This window comes from Symphalangus syndactylus, chromosome 9, assembly GCF_028878055.3.
Source record: "Symphalangus syndactylus isolate Jambi chromosome 9, NHGRI_mSymSyn1-v2.1_pri, whole genome shotgun sequence".
NCBI lineage: Eukaryota > Metazoa > Chordata > Mammalia > Primates > Hylobatidae > Symphalangus > Symphalangus syndactylus.
In genome coordinates, this window is record NC_072431.2 from 86,447,130 (window position 1) to 86,466,711 (window position 19,582).

At 59.2% G+C, this 19,582-nt stretch overlaps 2 protein-coding genes across 6 annotated transcripts; one reads left to right on the plus strand and one right to left on the minus strand.

The window, feature by feature from the left end:
• Window positions 1-277: 277 nt before the first annotated feature.
• On the plus strand, window positions 278-9,217 carry POLD2 (DNA polymerase delta 2, accessory subunit). Of its 5 annotated transcripts, XM_055293284.2 has the most exons (12): window positions 835-1,026; window positions 1,407-1,629; window positions 1,802-2,077; window positions 5,840-5,961; window positions 6,162-6,285; window positions 6,656-6,770; window positions 6,888-7,086; window positions 7,393-7,473; window positions 7,631-7,788; window positions 8,010-8,137; window positions 8,507-8,608; window positions 8,959-9,217. In XM_055293284.2, the coding sequence occupies exons 3-12, from the start codon at window positions 1,858-1,860 to the stop codon at window positions 9,117-9,119; spliced, it is 1,410 nt and encodes a 469-aa protein (XP_055149259.1). In that variant the 5' UTR covers window positions 835-1,026; window positions 1,407-1,629; window positions 1,802-1,857; the 3' UTR covers window positions 9,120-9,217. The 5 variants fall into 5 exon arrangements, with proteins under 5 accessions (XP_055149257.2, XP_055149256.1, XP_055149258.1 ...); XM_055293282.2 differs by lacking the exons at window positions 835-1,026; window positions 1,407-1,629 and adding an exon at window positions 278-300; XM_055293281.2 differs by lacking the exons at window positions 835-1,026; window positions 1,407-1,629 and adding an exon at window positions 349-402.
• Window positions 9,218-9,346: 129 nt separating this feature from the next.
• AEBP1 (AE binding protein 1) lies at window positions 9,347-19,582 on the minus strand. The gene is made up of 21 exons (XM_055293280.1): window positions 18,981-19,582; window positions 17,010-17,351; window positions 16,388-16,459; window positions 16,198-16,269; window positions 15,961-16,089; window positions 15,807-15,884; window positions 14,911-14,988; window positions 14,703-14,780; window positions 14,564-14,617; window positions 13,780-13,889; window positions 13,558-13,697; window positions 13,096-13,180; window positions 12,848-12,992; window positions 12,666-12,751; window positions 12,268-12,391; window positions 11,850-12,046; window positions 11,579-11,758; window positions 10,992-11,343; window positions 10,771-10,910; window positions 10,550-10,649; window positions 9,347-10,292 (listed from the first exon to the last, which is right to left on the minus strand). Exons 1-21 carry the CDS (start codon window positions 19,231-19,233, stop codon window positions 9,643-9,645), a joined length of 3,465 nt encoding a protein of 1,154 aa, XP_055149255.1. The 5' UTR covers window positions 19,234-19,582; the 3' UTR covers window positions 9,347-9,642.

Below are 19,582 nucleotides of genomic sequence, written 5' to 3' on the forward strand. Positions count from 1 at the left end.
CACTGGGAGGTCTGGAGGGGTGACGACCCAGACTGGGAGGTTTGGGCAGGGCCTGACGGGGTGACGCGGTCAGCCCACTGGAGGCCGACACCTCCCATCAGCCCAACCCCTGCACGCTAGGCCGCCAACCGAAGACCCGCGGCGCCGGCCCGCGAGCCGCCGGCCCGCGAGCCCCCGCCCCGCGTTGCCGAGGAAACCGAGGGTGTGGCTTCGCGTTCTCTGGGCGTCCAGGGACTGGGCGCACAGTGGTCGACGGGATGCGGCGCCTGGTGACGGACGGGGCGAGGAGGGCAGCGATTGGTGAGTTGGGGCGCTGGGCGGGGAAGGCGCGCGGGGATTGGCGAGTTGCGGCGATGGGCGGGGCAGGCGCGCGGGGATTGGCGGGATGCGGCGCGCCGCGCGGTGAGTGGGGTCCAGGGAAACGGGGTCAGCTGGGGATGGCGGTTCCAGGCCGCGAGGCCGGGCTCCTGGGGCGGTGGGCTGGTGTCTTGGCGTACGTCCCGCAGCTGCCGCGTGGATCCGAGCTGCGGCACCCGCCGTGACTGGGGCAGCCCCCAGGGCGCCCTCGGCCCCATCCCGAGTAGCGCGGCCTGGCTGCTGCCGCCATCAAGCACGTTCGAGCCAAAAGCTCCTAACGAGTCACTCGTTAGACAAGTGTGCGGAGCCTGTGTCCCAGGACAGTGCTGTCCCGTGGAGATAGATTGCAAGCCGCTAGGGAATTTTTTAGCTTTCTAGTAGGTGTACGAAAAAAGTAAAACGAATCAAATCAGTTGGAGTAAATCCATAAATATATCCAAACTATTATTTCAATTGTATGTGAAAAAATTATTGGGATATTCTTTGTACTATTCTTAGAAATCCTTTGTGTGTCCAACCCAAACATCACAGTTGGACTCACCACATCTCCTGTACTTCGTAGCCCTAGGTGGCTAGTGGCATAAGACACAAAAATCTCAGCCCTCCTGGAGCTTATGGTCTAGTTGGAGCAGGCAGACAATACATTTAAAATATACAGTTTGTTAGAAGGTAAATGTTGTAAACAACAATAACAATTGAAGTATTGGGGAGAGTTGTAAATCAGATGGGCAGGTCGCAAGGTAACATTTGAGTAAAGATGTAAGAACTTGAAGGAGATGGGCAAGTGAGCCCTATAAGTATATGGGAGAGGGGCAAGCAAGAGTTCAGAGGCCCCCTCCTGTAGGGAGGGATCCAAGGTGGAAGAGTGGGAACCAGGAGGGGAGAGGACCAGTGGAGCAGATCTCATAGGCAGTTGTAAGGACTTGGGGCCTTATTCAATGAAATGAGGACACTTTGGAGAGTTTTGAGCAGAGCAGTGACTGATTTATGTTTTGGTTTTGGTTTAGTTCTTTTTATTATTATTTAATAATAGGCTTATTATTTCACAGAAGGCTTATTTAATACGGCAGACCTCTTGTCTGGAAATGAGGCAGGTGCCGGAGAGCTGGATGGAGGCAGATCGGGAATTCCATTTGGGGCATGCTGAACTTGATTGAGACCCTGGTAGTTGTCCAGATGGAACAGGACACCTGAGTCTAGGATTCGGGGAGAACTCCAGATGGGACAAACACTCCTAGCTTTCCTTTTCTCTTTTTGGATGACCGCTACAGGGTGAGACGTCAGTATCCAGACATGATAAATTTCCAAGTGGACACAATGTCTGGTGTCAACTACAGCTGTTCCCCTTCTTTTCCCAGTATCCTTTGGGTGCAGTGAGACACCAGAAGAGCTGCTGCTTTGGGGGATGGACAGGGGCAGCAGGAATGCCTTTGTGTTTTCGCAGTGAACCTCCTTGGCCTGGGCGAAGCTGTGTGGACCAAGCAAGCCAGGAGTGTGGCCATGTTTTCTGAGCAGGCTGCCCAGAGGGCCCATACTCTACTGTCCCCACCATCAGCCAACAATGCCACCTTTGCCCGGGTGCCAGTGGCAACCTACACCAACTCCTCACAACCCTTCCGGCTAGGAGAGCGCAGCTTTAGCCGGCAGTATGCCCACATTTATGCCACCCGCCTCATCCAAATGAGACCCTTCCTGGAGAACCGGGCCCAGCAGCACTGGGGTAAGTGAGAGTTTGGGAAGGTTCTTCCCCCACAGCAGCCTAGAACTTAGAAATGTTCTGCAAGAGAATGGGAACATTTTATCTAATTGATCCCACTTCCTGTTACCTTGGGAAAATTAACCTCTTTTCCCTCAGTTTCTTCTTAAGATAGTAACAAGGATTAAATTAAGTAATTTGTGGGTTTGGAGTTAGTTTTAGTTCAGAGGCTGGTTGGAGATAAGGACTTAATTTGGGCGGTGATGGTGATTATTTCACTGGCAGAGGAAAATGGTTTTCCTATCTTCAGTGCAGATTATTCAGGTATTAGCCTGTGCTGTAGCCAGAGAGCCCCTCAGTGTGGCAAGCCTGGTGCCAGGCACCAGGAGCCAAGACTGGTGAGGATGCACTCTCTGGTCTCAAGGGGACCCCCTCTGTTCACTCATGTCTGTTTGCCTCTCCACCTGGCCCCCATATTTGCTGGCCATGAATTTTCCTGTCCCTTGGGCTCTCTGTCTTTCCTAATAAAGTGGCGTGGCCAACACAACCCTTGTTCTTTGCCCCCATTTCTTCCTTGGTGATCTCTCCTGCAGTTGGATTACTCTTGATGGTAAAGCAGGGACCCCCATCTCCCCCTTTGAGTTTATTTGAGTTTTAGGTGCTGCTACATTCCCCCATTCCTACCACTTACATAAGAGTGGCTTTCCAGGTAGTTTTCAAATCCATCTCCTATTATATTTTTAAACGAGGATTTTGTAGGTGAGAACAGGTCTTACTCGTTTTTACTGTCCTTGGCACCAGGCAAAATGGATCTTAGCCTTAGTTGCACATTGGAATCCCCTGGGGAGCTTTGAGAAGCCCATCTCATCCCATGCCAAGCCAAGATCAATTCTCATTATAGGCAGGCGGGAGAACCCTGGGCCTAGAAATCTAGCTAGAACCTCAAATTCATTAGGGATATGTATTAGTCCATTTCCACATTGCTATAAAAAACTACCTGAGATAGGGTAATTTGTAAAGAAAAGAGGTTTAATTGACCCACAGTTCCGCATGGCTGGGGAGGCCTCAGGAAACTTAACAATCATGGCAGAAGGCGAAGGGAAAGCAAGGCACGTTTCCATGATAGCAGGAGAGAGAGAGCAAGGGGAACTGCCAACCATTTTTAAACCATCAGATCGCATGATGGTTTGATCTCACTCACCATTACAAGAACAGCATGGGGGAAATCCACCCCCACGATCCAGTCACCTCCCACCAGGTCCCTCCGTCAACACCGTTTGGATTATAATTCCAGATGAGATGTGGGTGGGGACACAGAGCCAAATCATATCAGGATGGTTTCTGTTTTGTTTACCTGAGACAAAGTGCTGTTCACCTCTCCTCTCCCACATAATCAGGGGCTCCCTCCTGCGGCTCCGGTAGCTTTTCCTCACTTCCCTTTCAGCCCTCGGGACACCTTCCTTGGCTCCTTTTAGAGCTCAGTTACTACTTGGGTCCAACGTCAATACCACCTTCTAGATTCTTTCCGGCAGCACCTCCTTTGGTAGCACATTTCTCTTCCAGTTATTGGAGCTGTCAAAAAAGCTCCCCAGTGATGGACGACAGCGATTTCACTGTGCCCACAGACTGGTCAGGAAACCAAACAGCTGCCACGATGAATGTGTTGATAGCAGCGGGGCAGCAGTAGTACTCACTCACAGGCTTGGTGGTTGGTGCTGGCCCCCACCCTGAATACCTACATGTGGCTTCTCCGTGTGGCCTGCGCGTCCTCACTGAGGTTCAGCCTGTCTCTCCAAATTGGTCTTTCCACTCACCTGTTCCCCAAACCTGCCCAGACCTTCCTGCTGTAGGCTTTTCCCTTCACTTGGCACACTCTTTCCCTCGTCTTCCCATAGCCCCATCTAAGCCCCACTGTCAGCTGAAGTGTTATATGCTTTGAGGGGCTACCTGAAGCCACCTTGCAATGAGGACCTCCGTTTTCTACCTCAGCTCACCATTCGTTCACAGCACTTGTCACTGTGGCGAGTTACTTGTTTATGGCCTGTTGTCGTTCTCCTGCCTAGACCCAGTGGGCTGAATGGGGGCAAGTGTTGGCCTCTATGTCCAGTTTTGATCTTGGTGCCAGCACATTGCCTGGGTGGAAGCATGTCCTACTATCGGTTACAGGGATGTCATTCTGCCCAGTGCTCAGGGGCATACACTTGGATCCCAGTTGTGTGCCCTTGGACACGTTGCTTAACCTCTCTGTGCATCATTGGGGTGATAATATCTACTCCTGGCACGTTTTCAGGGTTGGCTGAGTTACATGTACAGTGCTTAGGCCACCTGGGGGAGAGTAAGAGTGGGATAAGTGAGGATGTGGAGTCTGTTGCATTTCTGTCTGCTGCTGGCATCCTTCTTGTCTTGTTTTGAGTTGCTCGCTTCTGTCTGCTCCCTAGGGCGTAGATTTGAGGAATGTTCCTGGTTCTTCCCAGGCAGCAGGGGCTCAGGCTGTGCTGGAGTCAGCTAGGCTAAGGGGCTGGTCTGGCATTGCGTTGCCCCGTCACCTCCTCGGTGTTTTCTCCAGACCTGGATCTGTGCTGTGTGGGGACCTGTATTCCTCCCTCCTGCCCTCACTGACTCTCCATACCTTTCTTCTCGAGAGTGCTGAGCCCCTCCCATGTGTTCTTGTTCATCCCTAGGATCCCGGGAAGGGGCTGGGGAAGACGGTGCCCAGGTGCCCTGGGTAAACAAAGCCACCTGACTCCACAGGAATGGAATGGGTGGGGGGATCTGAGGTCTGCATTTTGAGTATCTCTGGTCTCAGAGGATGAAGCATTTGGTGGGGGTGGAGGGTGGGGTGGAAGAATCTAAAGTCTTAAAGAAAATGGCAGTTATTTGTGGGGCAGGGCTGTGTTGAGACTTGGCATGCTTCTTTTTAAGAGTCAGTGTTGTAATTTAGGTATAAGTGAAGCAGTACTTTGTATTAGTTTCCTGTAGGTGCTGTAACAAAGCACCACAAACTGGTTGACTTAAAACAACAGACGTGGCTGGGCATGGTGGCTCACGACTGTAATCCCAGCACTTTGGGAGGCTGAGGCGGGCGGATCACAAGGTCAAGAGATTGAGACCATCCTGGCTAACACAGTGAAACCCTGTCTCTACTAAAAATACAAAAAAAAAAAAAAATTAGCTGGGCGTGGTGGCGGGCGCCGGTAGTCCCAACTACTCGGGAGGCTGAGGCAGGAGAATGGCATGAACCCGGGAGGCGGAGCTTGCAGTGAGCTGAGATCGCGCCACTGCACTCCAGCCTGGACGACAGAGTGAGACTCCACCTCAAAATAAAAACAAAAACAAAAACAGCAACAACAGAAAAACGCAGACATTTATTCTCTGGCAGTTCTGGAGGCCAGAAGTTGAAATCCAGATGTCAGCAGGATTGGCTCCTTCTGAAGGCCCGAGGGGAGGGTCCTTCCTGGCCTCCTTCCTGGCGTTCCTGGGCTTGTGGCCGCTTCACTCCACTCTGCCCGTCTTCACACTCCCTCTTGTCTGTGTGTCTGTCTCTCTGTTCTCATGAGGACACTTGGCATCCAGGGCCCAACCACACCCAGAGTCCCTGGTCTCCTGTGGCTGACTCACTTTTTACTGTCACCTTGAAGTCCAGGGGGTCCTTGCACTTGATGTTCTCTCCTGGCAAGGGCCAGGGCCCTGTGATTGGCCTCTCGTGGAGTGCTGGGCAGGGCCTCCATGGCCTCTGTCGAAGGTGGGGGCTACTTCATCTCTGAGTCTGTACCTCTCGTGTCCCAGGCAGTGGAGTGGGGGTGAAGAAGCTGTGTGAACTGCAGCCTGGGGAGAAGTGCTGTGTGGTGGGCACTCTGTTCAAGGCCATGCCGCTGCAGCCCTCCATCCTGCGGGAGATCAGCGAGGAGGTGAGGCAGGGTGCTACACAGCGGGGCCGCCAGACAGACCTGGCCTCCCACTAGAACACCTCCCTGGGGGCGGGGTTGTGGGGAAGCAGGTTCAGAGACAATGGACTCCAGAGGGGTGGGGGCTGCGGTGCCAGCTTACTAACACCAGAGCCTTGGTGGGCTCTGGCCCCAAGATTATACCTCCTGTCTCTGCATTCCAGCACAACCTGCTCCCCCAGCCTCCTCGGAGCAAATACATACACCCAGATGACGAGCTGGTCTTGGAAGATGAACTGCAGCGTATCAAACTAAAAGGCACCATTGACGTGTCAAAGCTGGTTACAGGTAGGGAGCTCAATGAGGGGATGAGGGTGATAGGGTGAAGAGCCCAGCGGTGGTGTGTTAGGGATGGTGTGAGTGGGGAGCCTGGGGGGAGTGGGGGTGTGTGGCCTGGGCACACGTGTGTTCTTGAGGAGGTAGGTGAGGCTACAGGCGGTCGGAGGCCGTCAGATTGGGTGAGACCTGGCTGGGAGATGGGTCTCCCCCGCTCCATCCAAAGGCAGTGACTCCAGGAAGCAGGCATGCATCCTGGAGTCCTAGGTGAGTATTCACCAATGTGGTTGTGGAGGACTGGCTTATTTTGCCTGTTGGGGTGACTGGAAGGAGTGGTAGCACCTGGGGCTCCCTGCTCAGGCCTGATGCCACTGCTCCCCAGGGACCGTCCTAGCTGTGTTTGGCTCCGTGAGAGACGACGGGAAGTTTCTGGTGGAGGACTATTGCTTTGCTGACCTTGCTCCCCAGAAGCCCGCACCCCCACTTGACACAGATAGGTGAGCAGCGGTTCTCGGGGGCTGGAACCAGCTCATGGTCAGTGGAATCTTTGAGTTGCTCCTAGGAGGGGCTGCCTCCCTTCTCGGCACCCTGGAGGACCCCACCTTCTCCCGCAGATTCGTGCTGCTGGTGTCCGGCCTGGGCCTGGGTGGAGGTGGAGGCGAGAGCCTGCTGGGCACCCAGCTGCTGGTGGATGTGGTGACGGGGCAGCTTGGGGACGAAGGGGAGCAGTGCAGCGCCGCCCACGTCTCCCGGGTTATCCTTGCTGGCAACCTCCTCAGCCACAGCACCCAGAGCAGGGATTCTATCAATAAGGTATGGAGCCCACCTGGCTGCATTCAGCCCCAGCCCAAGAGCCTGCAAGCCTGTAAGACCCTCCTTCCCCATGGCGAGTTGGGTACCCTGTGGGGTCTTGCAGGTCGGTTGGAAGCGCCCTGCAGTGACTCTGGGGCCTCCTGCAATAGGGCTCCTGGTGCCCAGGCCCTCGCTGAGGGTGGTGGGAGGCTAGAAGGGAGTAAGGGTCTATGGGACAACAACTGCATCTTCCAGCTGGTGGGGCTCTGCCCTCTTCTGAGCCTGGGACTCACCTGGGCCTGATGGCCTCCTGGGCTTCTGTTCCAGGCCAAATACCTCACCAAGAAAACCCAGGCAGCTAGCGTGGAGGCTGTTAAGATGCTGGATGAGATCCTCCTGCAGCTGAGCGTGAGCGAGCTGGGGGCTGGAGGGGTGATGGGGATTGCAGTCTTCAAAGCTGCCACTGGGCAACAGAAGGCAGGCAGGAAGGCAGGGGGAGTGGCCGGAGTTGGGGTAGGGGGCTCCTTCGGGGCCCTGTGAGCTCTCCCTGCCCTGTGCCTTCCAGGCCTCAGTGCCCGTGGATGTGATGCCAGGCGAGTTTGATCCCACCAACTACACGCTCCCCCAGCAGCCCCTCCACCCCTGCATGTTCCCGCTGGCCACTGCCTACTCCACGCTCCAGCTGGTCACCAACCCCTACCAGGCCACCATTGATGGAGTCAGGTAGCTGGCACAGCCACACTTCAGTCTGACCCAGCCTTTTGCCTCAGGAGGCACAAAGAAGGGAGGGGAGGGAGGGCCCAGGAAGGTGGCAGGGCTGCAGAGGCCCACCTAGCATCTATTCCTTCTCTCTGGGGCATCCCCACAAGAGCGCCAGATGAGCTCTGGGCTGACCCCTATGGGTGGCACCCAAAGCCAAGGGTCAGCTGAGCTTTGCCTTGCAGATTTTTGGGGACATCAGGACAGAATGTGAGTGACATTTTCCGATACAGCAGCATGGAGGATCACTTGGAGATCCTGGAGTGGACCCTGCGGGTCCGTCACATCAGCCCCACAGCCCCTGACACTCTAGGTAACAGGCTCAGCCATACGGGGTGGGAGCAGAGGGCCAGGAGGCCTGGCAGGACCCTGAAGTGCACAGGGTCCCCCTGTGGGTTTGCACTTGCCAGCATTGCTGAGAGCTGTCTGAGGAGAAGTTCAGAAGCTTGGCACCTGCTCTGGAAGCTACTCTGGAATCTTAATTCTAAGGCCAATGGCTGCCCACCCCAACGGGCAGCAACAGCAGGGCCGAGGTCTTGTGACAATGTCTGGAGGTGTTCCTGTTGTCACACTGGGGGTCTCCTACTGGCCTGCAGTGGGAGGAGGGGTTGCAGCCCCACATCCTGTGCAGAGTGCTAGTGCTGAGATGGAACCCTCCTCAGAGCTGCCCCTTCTTCTCCAGGTTGTTACCCCTTCTACAAAACTGACCCGTTCATCTTCCCAGAGTGCCCGCATGTCTACTTTTGTGGCAACACCCCCAGCTTTGGCTCCAAAATCATCCGAGGTAATTTTTGTCTTCTGGGGGCCCAGGCCTGATTTGCTGATTTGCTCTCACCTGGGGACAAAGTTCACAGAGAAGAAAACCTGCATTGTGGAGTCCCCCTGGCCCTTGTGGGATAGACAGCTGAGGTCTTATGCACAGCTGCCATTTCACTGTGGGAGCCAAGCTGCCTCGCCAGCTGGGCATGGGCTGGAACGGCTCCCAGCCTGCGTGCTTCTCAAGGCTAATCTCTGGTCTCCTATTGTCACTGCCCCACTGTGTGCCAACGGGGACTCCTGTTTATTTCTGGCAGCTTCTCCTTGAGGCAGGACTTACTTGGAACCTACAGTGGGTCCTATGTGACTTCTTTGCAGGTCCTGAGGACCAGACAGTGCTGTTGGTGACTGTCCCTGACTTCAGTGCCACGCAGACCGCCTGCCTTGTGAACCTGCGCAACCTGGCCTGCCAGCCCATCAGCTTCTCGGGCTTCGGGGCAGAGGACGATGACCTGGGAGGCCTGGGGCTGGGCCCCTGACTCAAAAAAGTGGTTTTGACCAGAGAGGTCCAGATGGAGGCTGTTCGTTGCCTGCAGTGTGGGCATTGTAAATAAAGCCTGAGCACTTGCTGATGCGAGCCTTGAGCCCTGGGCACTCTGGGTATGGGACTCCTGCAGGGGTGCCCACAGTGACCATAGCCCATGCACCCACCAGCCAGTCTCCCTCCTCCTCCCCATCCCTGACACCTCAGAATGTGAGCAGTCCATGCCATGAGCTTGTTTTATTGGAGTGATCTTGGCTCCCTCCCTCTGCCCCTACTCCAACACCGCAGCAACCCCATCTCTTAAGAGACTGGCAGGTGGAGCAGGAGCCTCTACACAGCCTCTGGCTCTTAGGTCCGTCATGTTTGCACCCCCTGGAAGGGGCAGGACCAGCCCTTCCTTTCAGTGTCCATACCAGGGCCTTCCGTGTGCTGATGGGTGATGCGACTGTGGTCAGCAGGCTTGGGAAGTGCTGCTGCTGTAGCTTGAGCTGGGCTGGGGTCTTGGTAGGACGCCGATCTTAGAAGTCCCCAAAGTTCACTGTGTAGGTCTCGACTGTTGTGAAGGGGAATGCCTGGCCAGTGGCTATCTCCTCCTCTTCCTCCTCCTCCTCCTCCTCCTCTTCCTCAAACTCGGGTTCCAGCTGGGTCTCAAACTCAGGCTCCACCTCGGTCCCAAATTCGGGCTCCACCTCGGTCCCAAACTCTGTCACCACCTCTGTGTAGGTCTCAGTCTCCGACTCCTCCCAGCCAGCGGTGGTTGGGGGTACGAGGCCCCAGGGCTCTATGGTAGTGCTCAGGGTGGTGGCAGGGGCAGGGGGCAGCGTGGGAGGCACAGTGTGGGGGCCTAGAGTGGTGGTGGCGTTGAGGCGCCGCAGCCGCATCTGTGCCCGAAGCCGCAGGCGGTGTTGTAGGCGTCGCTGCTGCAGGCGTCGCTGCTGGGGGGTCATAGGGCGCGATGGGTCTATGTGTGGGATAGGCCGGTTCCCGTTCATGGCCATGATCTCCCGGATGCGCTTCCAGTTGGAGCGAGCCAGGATGAAGTTGCACTGAGTGGCCCCGATGTCATAGTCAACATTGCAGGTCTTGGCGCTCGGGGTGTAGCCCTCCGCGTGGGCTGTCACGCGGTACTCACCCGGGTTCAAGATTCGCCAGTAATCACCACCACTGGCTGCGGAGGGAGGATGATCCGGCTGCCCCAGAGCGCCCCTCCCAGGCCCCCACCCTCCCACTCAGTCCTGCCCCCAGGCCCCGCCCTCCCCCTCTGAGTCCCGCCCCTAGGCTCCGCCCCCAGGCGCCACCCTCCCTCTCTGAGTTTCGCCCTCAGGCTCCCCAGACTCTGCCTGCTCGCTGAGTTCCCCAAGCCCCCACCCTCTCTGGCGGGGTCCTCCCTCAGAAAGATGGGGTAAAGGTGTGCACACTAGGTACCTGTCTTCACGCCGTGATTAATGCCACTCACAGAGATGGTGGCGTTGGCAATGGGGATGCCTTGCTCGTCCGTCACCACCCCCTTAATGCCGCGGTGCACCTAGGGAAGCAGGTGAGGGCTGCTGGTCCTCAGGAAGGTCCAATGTGGTCCGCTGCTCCCTCCCGCCCGTCCAGGAGCCTGTGCAGCCTCCTCTCCCCAGGCATTGCCCTAGCCACCCCACCTGCTCCATGAAGGTGAGCAGCGCCTCCTTGTTGTTCTCCCACTCGCGGGGCAGCTCACTCTCATGAGGGAATTTGTCACAGCCCAGGTAGAAGGATAGCTCCAGGCAGTTGGTATGCAGGTAACTGAAGTCATTGATAGCTGGCCGGGGACAGACACAGACCCACAGTCAGCCCCTCTCCGGAACACGCCCCGCCCACAGCCCCTCCCAGGCTGACTCACTCCCGGACCGGGGGTTCCACTTGGCCCCGTTGACGATGCCCATGCCGCCGGTGTAGTCCTGGGCTTGGCAGCCTCCGCGGTAGGGCTCGGTCAAGGTGAGGTGTGCGGAGGCGAAGGAGATGGCGAGCCACCGGAAGATGGCGTGGTCTGGAGTCTCCTGGGCCTCAGAGACCTCGTCCTCATCCTCCCCCCGGGCGGCTGCCATGGCTGCTGCCAGCAGCTGCTCCTGGGTAGGCGTGCGGGCCATATCGTAGGGGTAGGATACCAGCCGCTCGCCGCCGTTCAGATTTGCTCCCAGCACGAAGGGGTTCTTCTCCATCCAGGCAATGATGGCCCGGACCTCCGTGGATACCTGGAGTGGCCAGCACGTGTGAGGCCAGGGCTGCAGCCTCCGGCCACCATCCCCAACCTAGCCCGATCACCCTCCATGAAGCTTCACACCAGTACTCGCACGATCCCGTCCCCCAACCCCCAGAGTCTCAGCGTCTGGAGCTCAGGCACCCTCAGCCCCACCCCCAAGCCCAGAACACCAGGACCCCAGGGTCCAGCTGCTCCCTCCTGCCCTTTCAGCCAGGCTGTAGCCTCACCGTGGCATCCGGCGAAAGGTAGCGTTCAGGGATGGGCAAGTTATTGTTGGGGACCCGGTAGGGGACCCATTTCCTCTCCTCAGCTCCCCAGAGCACAGAGTTGAGATCCGGGAAATCTTCAAAGATGTCAAAGCCCTCCTCAGTCCACAGTCCCAGCGCCCAGTTCCCAAACTCTGAGCCCTGTGGGGAGCCAGCAGGGTAGGCATCGGCTACCCACACCCCCACAACCCCCGGCTGCCTGGACCCTGGCCAGCCTCACCCTTCAACCCACCATCTGCGCTGCCACCTCGTAGCCATCAGGGTTCAGTGAGGGCACCAGGTGGATGCGTGTGTCCTGCACCAGGCTGCGCACACGTGGGTTCCCGTCGCGGTACTCGCGGCACAGGTACTGCATGAGCAGCAGCAACAGCTCTCGGCCCAGCACCTCATTGCCATGGATCCCAGCAGTGTAGCGGAACTCGGGCTCCCCTGCAAGGGCGGGAGCCTCAGTGAGCACTCAGTCTCCCGAGGCCCAGGGCAGCTGAGGAAGGACCCAGACCCACCTCATACCCGAGCGTCTGGGGGACAGCTGGGGCTCCTAGGGCCCTGTAAGACAAGCCAGAATCCCCAGAGGGGCTCCGGAACAGGCGGGAGGCAGTGAGCTCTGCACATCAGCAGCGCAGGCCAGCTGCTGACCCCCAGACCCTCACCCAGTTCATGCTCCCCAGGGTTGTCTGAGATCTCCATGGCATAGATCTTGAGGCCTCGCGAGCTCTTGCCCAGGCTGTAAGTGCGGGTGATGGTGGGGCACTCCTCATTCACCACCTTCATGAGCTGGGGCAGAGGGGGAGGACATGGAATCAATCATGCAATCCGTCCCCCACTGGCCATGCCCCCTCCACTTCCAGGGCCTGCTCTATGGCAAGGGACAGGCATGACCCCTTCAGGCAGCCCCCAGGTACTGGCCTCCTTCCTAAGGTGAGGGACAGCCAGCATCCCTGGAACCAGTAGGGGCATCCCTGGGCCCAGTGACAGAAGCACCAGGCACACATTCCCCTGTCAGTCATAGACAGGTCCCACCCCCAGCCCCAGGATAGATGCTCCCAACCTGGCGCATGTCCTTGTAGCTGTGGTGCCGGAAATCCAGGTCATCTGTGGCCACCACCTCGTTCTGTGCATAGTAGCTGTAGACAGCTGCAAGGGAGGCAGGGTTGTCTTTAGCCGGGTGCCAGCTGGCCCACCCTAGCACCCCACCTCTCCTCAGAGCCCCTGCCAGCCCTCCACACTCACGGGCCACAGGGCACCCCAGCACCTCCAGGCGCATGCACAGGCTGCCATTCCAGGTGAGTGGGTAGATGCGGATGAAACGAGCCACCACCGGCTCTGGGAGCTCACTCAGCACGGGTGTGTCCTTGTCCACATTCCCATGAAAGGTCTAGGGAGAGGCAGGCCTCAGAGCAGTACTGCCAGCCCCTCTGAGAGCCCACCCCCCACCCAGACAATGGGAGCAGAGCCAAGAGCCTGGGCATGGTGCCCACCATTTCCTCATAGCCGTTGGTGTACATCACCCACGTCTGGCTGTCATTGCTGAAGCCCACGAAGAAGGTGGTCACAAAATCGTCACTGTGGAGTGGACAGTGGTCAGAGCAAGGGTCTTCCCCCTCCCAGGCCCTCAGGTGGCCTGAGCCTCCCTCTTCTGAGCCCCAAGAATTGAACAGCTAGCAGGGTGGTGGCGCACAGCCCAGATGTTGAGCCTGGGTCCTATGCCCGTCACATAGCCATGGGCAGGTGGTCTGTCCCTAAACTCGTGCTATCAGGACACAGGAGCTGACTGACCATGGCTGAGGAGTGGGGATGGGCAGGGTCAGTCCCTCTCTGATCTTTTTGGCCTTGTTTGGCTGCGCCAAAGAAGGGCCCACTGGCATCTCCTTAATGGGACACACAGCCATGCCTATGGAGCCACTCCCCCCTGCCAACTACCCATGAGCCTGGCCACGCACTGGATGCTGGAGTCTCGGCCCTGGGTGATGACGCCTGTGAACCGGGTAGTCCTCCTGGTGTCCACCTCTATCCACTGGGTCCTGGCATCATCCTCGGCACACCACGCACCATCATAGTAGTCGTCCTCGGTGGCACCGGTCTGTCCAGGGGGCAGGGGAGGCTGAGCATGGGCGGAGGAGTCCCTTATCCCAGTTGGGAGATGGGCCCATCCCAATGCCCACCTGCATGTTGAGCCGGCCGCGCTGTGCCCCCAGGCCGTGGCGCAGCATGGAGGAGGCTCGGATCTGGTTGTCCTCGATACGGTGTGACTCCATCCCAATGGGGGGACACTCTGAGGACGCGTACCCCAGACTGGTGGCTCACTAGCTCCATCTTTCCCTCCACCAAACCCAGAACCAAGGAGCCCAGAGCCCACTCCCGGCACACTGGGGGCACCAGTCCGAGGGCAGCTCTGGTCGGCTGGTGGCTCCCTGGTGCCCTGCACTAGCCCACCTGGAATCGACTCAAAGCCAGGCCAGGAGCTGCTTCCAATCCCAGCCTATGCTTCCCCTCCCTGGGCCTCAGCTGCCCCATCTGGAGAACGGGCTGACCATGCCCAGCTCTCAGGGAACACACGTGAAATCACAGGTAGAGCTCCCCCAGGGCGCAGCCACAGATGTCATCCAGATGGGGACCGTCTGCACAATGGCCCTGCAGGGATACCTGTGAAGGTACCTGAAGTCCTCACTCCCCACCAAGGCCCCAGGCCCTCCCCCTACCACGCCCAGCCGCTAGGGGCCCTGGGGAGCTGCCACCCTCCTGAAGCAGGCCAGCCTGGGGTCCAGGGCTGGGGCAGCCAAGCAAGGCTGTCCTGGGCTCCCGGGGCCCCTCCCTTCTGGGTCCCAAGAATCTGAGTAGGAAAGGGTTCCGCAGGCCTGGGTCCTGTTTGTGACCTTGAGCCAGTCACTTGTCCCAGCACCCCCATCCTGTGGCCCCCACCCTCACGCCCCTGTGCCCCCCACTTACTGACTTTCTCTGTAGGCGTCCACTCCTCCTCCACCTCCTCGCCCTTTCGGGGCTCTAGGCACAATGAAGGGAGGACATGGCACCAAGGGCCCGGGAGGCAATTGGGAGTCCAGATGCTGCCCCAGCGCCAGCCACACACCTTTGTGGTCCTTGCCCTTCTCCACTGCCCACTTGTCGGTCTCCTCCTTGGGGCTGCCATCCTCCTTTCTGGGTTTCTCTGGAAGGTGCAAGGTAGGAGGGGCCAGTCAGCCTGGCTCTGGGCTTTGGGGACCATGTGGGGTGGATCAGGCAGGCCCCAGGTGGCCTTCAGGGCAGGCCTGGTGCGGGAAGTCCTTGGTCCCACTCACTCAGCTCCTCCTTCTCTTCGTCCGTCTGGCGCTCAGCATCGGGCTTCTGGGGCGGAGGAGGCCCAAAGTAATAGTCCACTGCGGGGAGGGAGAGCCAGCTGAGGCTGCCCTGACCCTGCTGCGGGGCCTCAGCTCCTGGGTCCACAGGAGCTCAGCAGGACAGGACCGCGCCAGAAGGGAGGAGAACAGGAGATGGGGGACAGCTGAGCTGGGAGAGTGTCTTGCAGGAGTCAGGGGCAGCCTGAGCTCAGGGGGCAGCTGAGCAAGACCCTACTGAAGTCACCAGCCCGGCGTCCCAGGAGCATCTGGCCTGGGGAAAGGAGGACTCAAGGCCCAGGGCATGGGAAAGGCCTGGAGGGACAACTGGCACCTGTGCCTGGGGTTGCGGGCTGGGGGGTGAGATGGGGAGACATTGGAGGCACTGATGGGGACCTGGGGGCAGGGAAATGGCGATGCGCAGGCTGCCACCCAGGAGGAAAGGGAACCTGAGGGCTCCAGGGACGCAGGGGCATGAGCAACGGGGAGGCAAAAGGCCTCGGGCTCCCTGAAGAGAGTGGGGCGGTGGCCACGAGCCAGCGGAAAGCCAGTTAGAGCACAGGACTGGGAGGGCTGGAACCCACATGGGTGACAGGGTAGAGTGTGTGCCTAGGGACACCCCTGTGGGGGTCACAGCCAAGCAGGAACCAGGGAAGTGGCCAAGGAAAGACCAGCCTGAGGGCAGAGGAGACAGGGCAGTGGCTGGGGTGGGCACGCGGGGACAGCAGGGGCAGCGAGGTAACCACGGGCACAGGTGGGGTTGCAAGGTGGGTGAGTCACCCCAGCTGGCTCCTGACCACACCCCAGCCCCGACCCCTACCTGCCTATGTCCCTTAGACTCTGGGGTGCTGGGTACTCACTGTCATCGTAGTTGGGGATCACATAGCCATCACCATAGTCAGGGGGCAGCGGGGGCAGCAGAGGCTTCACAGGCGGCTCTGGGGAGGCGGGGAGGTTAGGAGGCGGCAAGAGAGCCCGTGGCCACGGCAACCCCTCTCCTGCCCCCCATCCTACCAATCCTCTCCTCCGGGGCCGGGGCCGGGGCCGGGGCCTTCTCCTCAGGGGGCTCTGGCCAGACCCGCTCGGGCCTCCTCCTTCTGCTTGGGGGTGGCCTGGGTTGCTTCTGGCGCCGAATGTACTCAACTGAGGGGGAGGCTGGCTCAGAGTGGGGCCCAAGGCTGGGATGGGCCCATTGGCACATCCCCCGGGCCAGGGGTCCGACCCAGGTGGGGCTGGCAGGACCCTACTCACAGTCCTCATAGTCCTCCCTCTCGATCTGGTCATTGTAGTCCAGTGTGGGTAGCTCGGTCTCCTCCTCCGGCTCTGAGGGGAAAGCGCTGGTAGCTGCCTGACAACCCCACCCAGACCCACTCTGGGGAAGCCCTCAGTCCGACCAGCCAGGGTAGTTGGCCCCGAGGCCAAGCGGACAACGGCCACTCACCAGGCTGGTGCTCCCGTGCCTCCACATGGGTCTCCTCTCCTGGATTCTGCCAGTTATTTGGGAGGGGCGCCCCTGCAACACAGGAGTTCCAGAAGCAGGTGGGTGGGAGGCCTGCTCTGACCACCTTGGGAGCCTCAGGCCACCAGCCACCCATAGAGCCCACACACAGCCTGTGGACACCCTCCTGAGGCCAAGCTCACTCCAAGGAGGCCTGAGCTCCTCTGGCCTTCAGCATCCTGCTGGCATCTTATGGGGCCAGAGAGCTGGGCCCACCTTCTGGGGAACCTACTGTGCTGCCGGAGGCCCTACCACAAAGCTGTCCCCAGCAGGAGAAGGCAGGAGGGAACTCCATGGGCTCAGAGCCCAGGGACATCTGGGCAGGGGCCTGAGGCACAGAGGTCCCACCCAAAAGGCTGCCAAGCCCTCTCCCTACCCAAAAGAGACTACAGCACTGAGGGAGCCTACCAATCAAATTGTGAAATTCGTAGCAAAGTGAGGTTCCCATCCAGTGGGGAGCTGAAGGTCTATGGGAAGCAGGGCCCCAGAAACCTGCCTCCCACTCCCTGCCTCCACCCGAGCAGGCAGTCACAGCCCCATCACCCCAGAGGAGCCCGGCACAAACCTCCCTCCTGGGGTAGCTCCTCGGGGCCAGGGCTAGGAGGTGGGGGCAGTGGCCACTCCAGGGTTTCTGAGGGAGCCAGAATGGGGGGCCTCTTCCCTGACGGGGGCTTCTTGGTGGCCTTGGGTGGCTTCTCCTTGGGCTTCTTGGTGGCCTTGGGTGGCTTCTCCTTGGGCTTCTTGGTGGCCTTAGGTGGCTTCTCCTTGGGCTTCTTGGTGGCCTTGGGTGGCTTCTCCTTCCCCTTCTTGGGCGGCTTGGGGGACCCCTCCAACGACTCCTTGGGCACCTTGGGGCCTTTGTCTTTCTTGCCTTTCTTCCCTTTGTCTTTGGTCTTTTCCGGAGGCACTGACCAAGATGCAGACTCATGTCAAATGAACAGAGCCAGCTCTGTGCCCCCATGAGGCCCCTCTCTAGATGCCCAGAACCTGGGCATAGGGACCCTTGTCAGTTCCCAGTGCGGATCAGCAAACGGAGAGGTTAAGTCACTTGCCCAAGTGGCAAACTGGGATCCGGACCCGGGTTTTCTGTCTGCAAGTCTGGGGCTGTGACCACCAATCTCAACCTCTCTGAAGACTGAGCGTAGGGTGCCCAGTTCCCAGGGGGAGGCCCTCATCCCCCCACCTGCCAAAACCTCAATAGGGGCTCCTTACTATCCACTCCTCCACTATTCTGTTCTGGGCACAGAAGGGGCAGAGAGGTGACTGAGCCATCCAGGCCTGGAGGAGCATCTGGTCATCCCTGCCAACTGCCATACAAAGGAAGGGACATGGGCCCAGGACCTTCCCTGGGTCTCCTACGGGGCAAGAAAAGCTTCAAAGAAAAGGGACACTTGGTTGAGTACTGAAGCCCAAAGAAGAGGAAGTGGTCCCCTTTCAAGAAGTAAGAGGTTTGGAATTGATTGGAAGGATAGGGAGTCCTGGGGAGTTCAGGGATCACACAGAGGACAGAAAGGACAGGTAGGGAGCTTGTGGCTGCACACTCATTTCAGAGTCTAGGAGAGGGAGCGGGGGCTGGTTGTGAGGATTCCCCATGGGAATCCTCCCAGGACCATAAGCAGGAGCTGCAAGTGCTGTTGAGAACCTGATAAGAGGTGGGGAGCATGAGGGAAGTTTGGCAGAAACACAGGAAAGCTACCAAATGCAGACAGCCAGGGGACGCAGGGCTGCTAGAGCGGTGCCCCAGAGCCAGGAGAGCAAGCCTGGAAGGAGAGCCAGATGCAGGAGGGGCACAGGGAGCCCAGGGTGTGGGAAGCAGCCAGGAAAGATCTAGAGCTGGGGTGGCAGGGGATGGGCTGCTGACATCAGGAATGTTGGATGGTGCCTTGGAATCTCCTGGGAGACAGGGATCACAAGACCCTCTGCCACCTTCCAGAGGGCCACGATGAAAACAGCTAAGATTTGCTGACAACTGATTATGCAAGAGGCCATGGGTTAAATGCTTCAGTGATGCATCACCTCATCTAATTCCCGTACTAATGCAGGACCACCCACTGCTCACCACTACCTGAAGCCCTGTGGGAAAAGGGGTCTTCAACAACCCTCTCGCCTACGTGAGCCCTCCTGGAGTAGGAGGGCAAAGGCACGAGGGAGGGACGACCTGAAGCTGTGCCACCAACAGGCAAAGTAGTCCCATTAGTACGGCAGGGGGTGACACAGCACAGTCCCCTGTGGCTCAAGCCTAGTCCCTGTCGCGTACTGGAGGAATGGGGTTAAGCAACCTGTACAACCACAGCACCAACCCTAGAGCCACCGGTCCCCAAAAGCGGCCCTGCCGCCCGGGTGCTGGATGTGCCTCCAGGCCAGCGCTGACCTCGGCCTGGCACGGGGTCCCTCCAGGCATCTGGGCTAGCGTGAGCATTAGTAAGCCAGACATTCCTCCCCTAGCAGACTGGGGAGTAGCCAGACCCTGCGGAATCCCCCTGTTCCCACCTGAGATGCCAGCCCCCCACGCCCCCGCCCTGCCCCGGGCTCTTACCTTCTGCGGCCGTCCCTGGCCGCTTCCCTGGCTTGCCCCCCGCCTGGGCTTTTCGGATCCGCGGGGTGGGCTCGGGAGGCGGCGGGGCCTCCACGTCGTCCTCCCGGGGCTCAGGTTCTAGCTCTGACAGGAAGCCCTCGAGGAACTCCTCGATCTCGTCGTCGGTCAGCACCGTCTGCGGGCGCCCTCCGGGGCATAGGGCCAGCAACGCCAGGAGGCAGCTGAGCAGGGGCGTCCCTCGCACGGCCGCCATGGCCGCGGCACGCGCGGGGGGCTCCGGGGACGGCGCGGGGGTCAGGGGCTCTGAGGGCTCTGGGAAAGGGCGGAGAGGGGATCGAGACGGGTGAGGGAATCCAGGAAGGGGCGGGAGAGAGGATGGGGTGAGCGAGGGAATCCGGGAAAGGGCGGGAGAGTGGATTAGGGTGGGCGAGGGGACCCGGGAAGGGGTGCTGGGGGGCTCCGAAGCCAGAGGGGCTCAGGGGTGGTCGGGGCGCTCCGAGGCCCTGGCGGCTAATAGGCGCTCCGGCCCCGCGTGGCGCACTCCCGCGCGGATAGCCGTCTCCAAAGCGCTGGCAGGGGCCGGGGCGGGGGCGCCGGGGCTT

Coding starts and splice junctions, on each gene's coding strand:
- POLD2 (XM_055293281.2), top strand. CDS start 354: ATGGGCGGGGCAGGCGCGCGGGGATTGGCGGGATGCGGCGCGCCGCGC. Junction 2,078..5,839: donor CCGGGCCCAGCAGCACTGGG/GTAAGTGAGAGT, acceptor CTCGTGTCCCAG/GCAGTGGAGTGGGGGTGAAG. Junction 7,087..7,392: donor GCAGGGATTCTATCAATAAG/GTATGGAGCCCA, acceptor CTTCTGTTCCAG/GCCAAATACCTCACCAAGAA.
- AEBP1 (XM_055293280.1), bottom strand. CDS start 19,233: ATGGCGGCCGTGCGAGGGACGCCCCTGCTCAGCTGCCTCCTGGCGTTG. Junction 12,392..12,665: donor GCTACAAGGACATGCGCCAG/GTTGGGAGCATC, acceptor CCTCTGCCCCAG/CTCATGAAGGTGGTGAATGA. Junction 11,759..11,849: donor ACGAGGTGGCAGCGCAGATG/GTGGGTTGAAGG, acceptor GGCTCCCCACAG/GGCTCAGAGTTTGGGAACTG.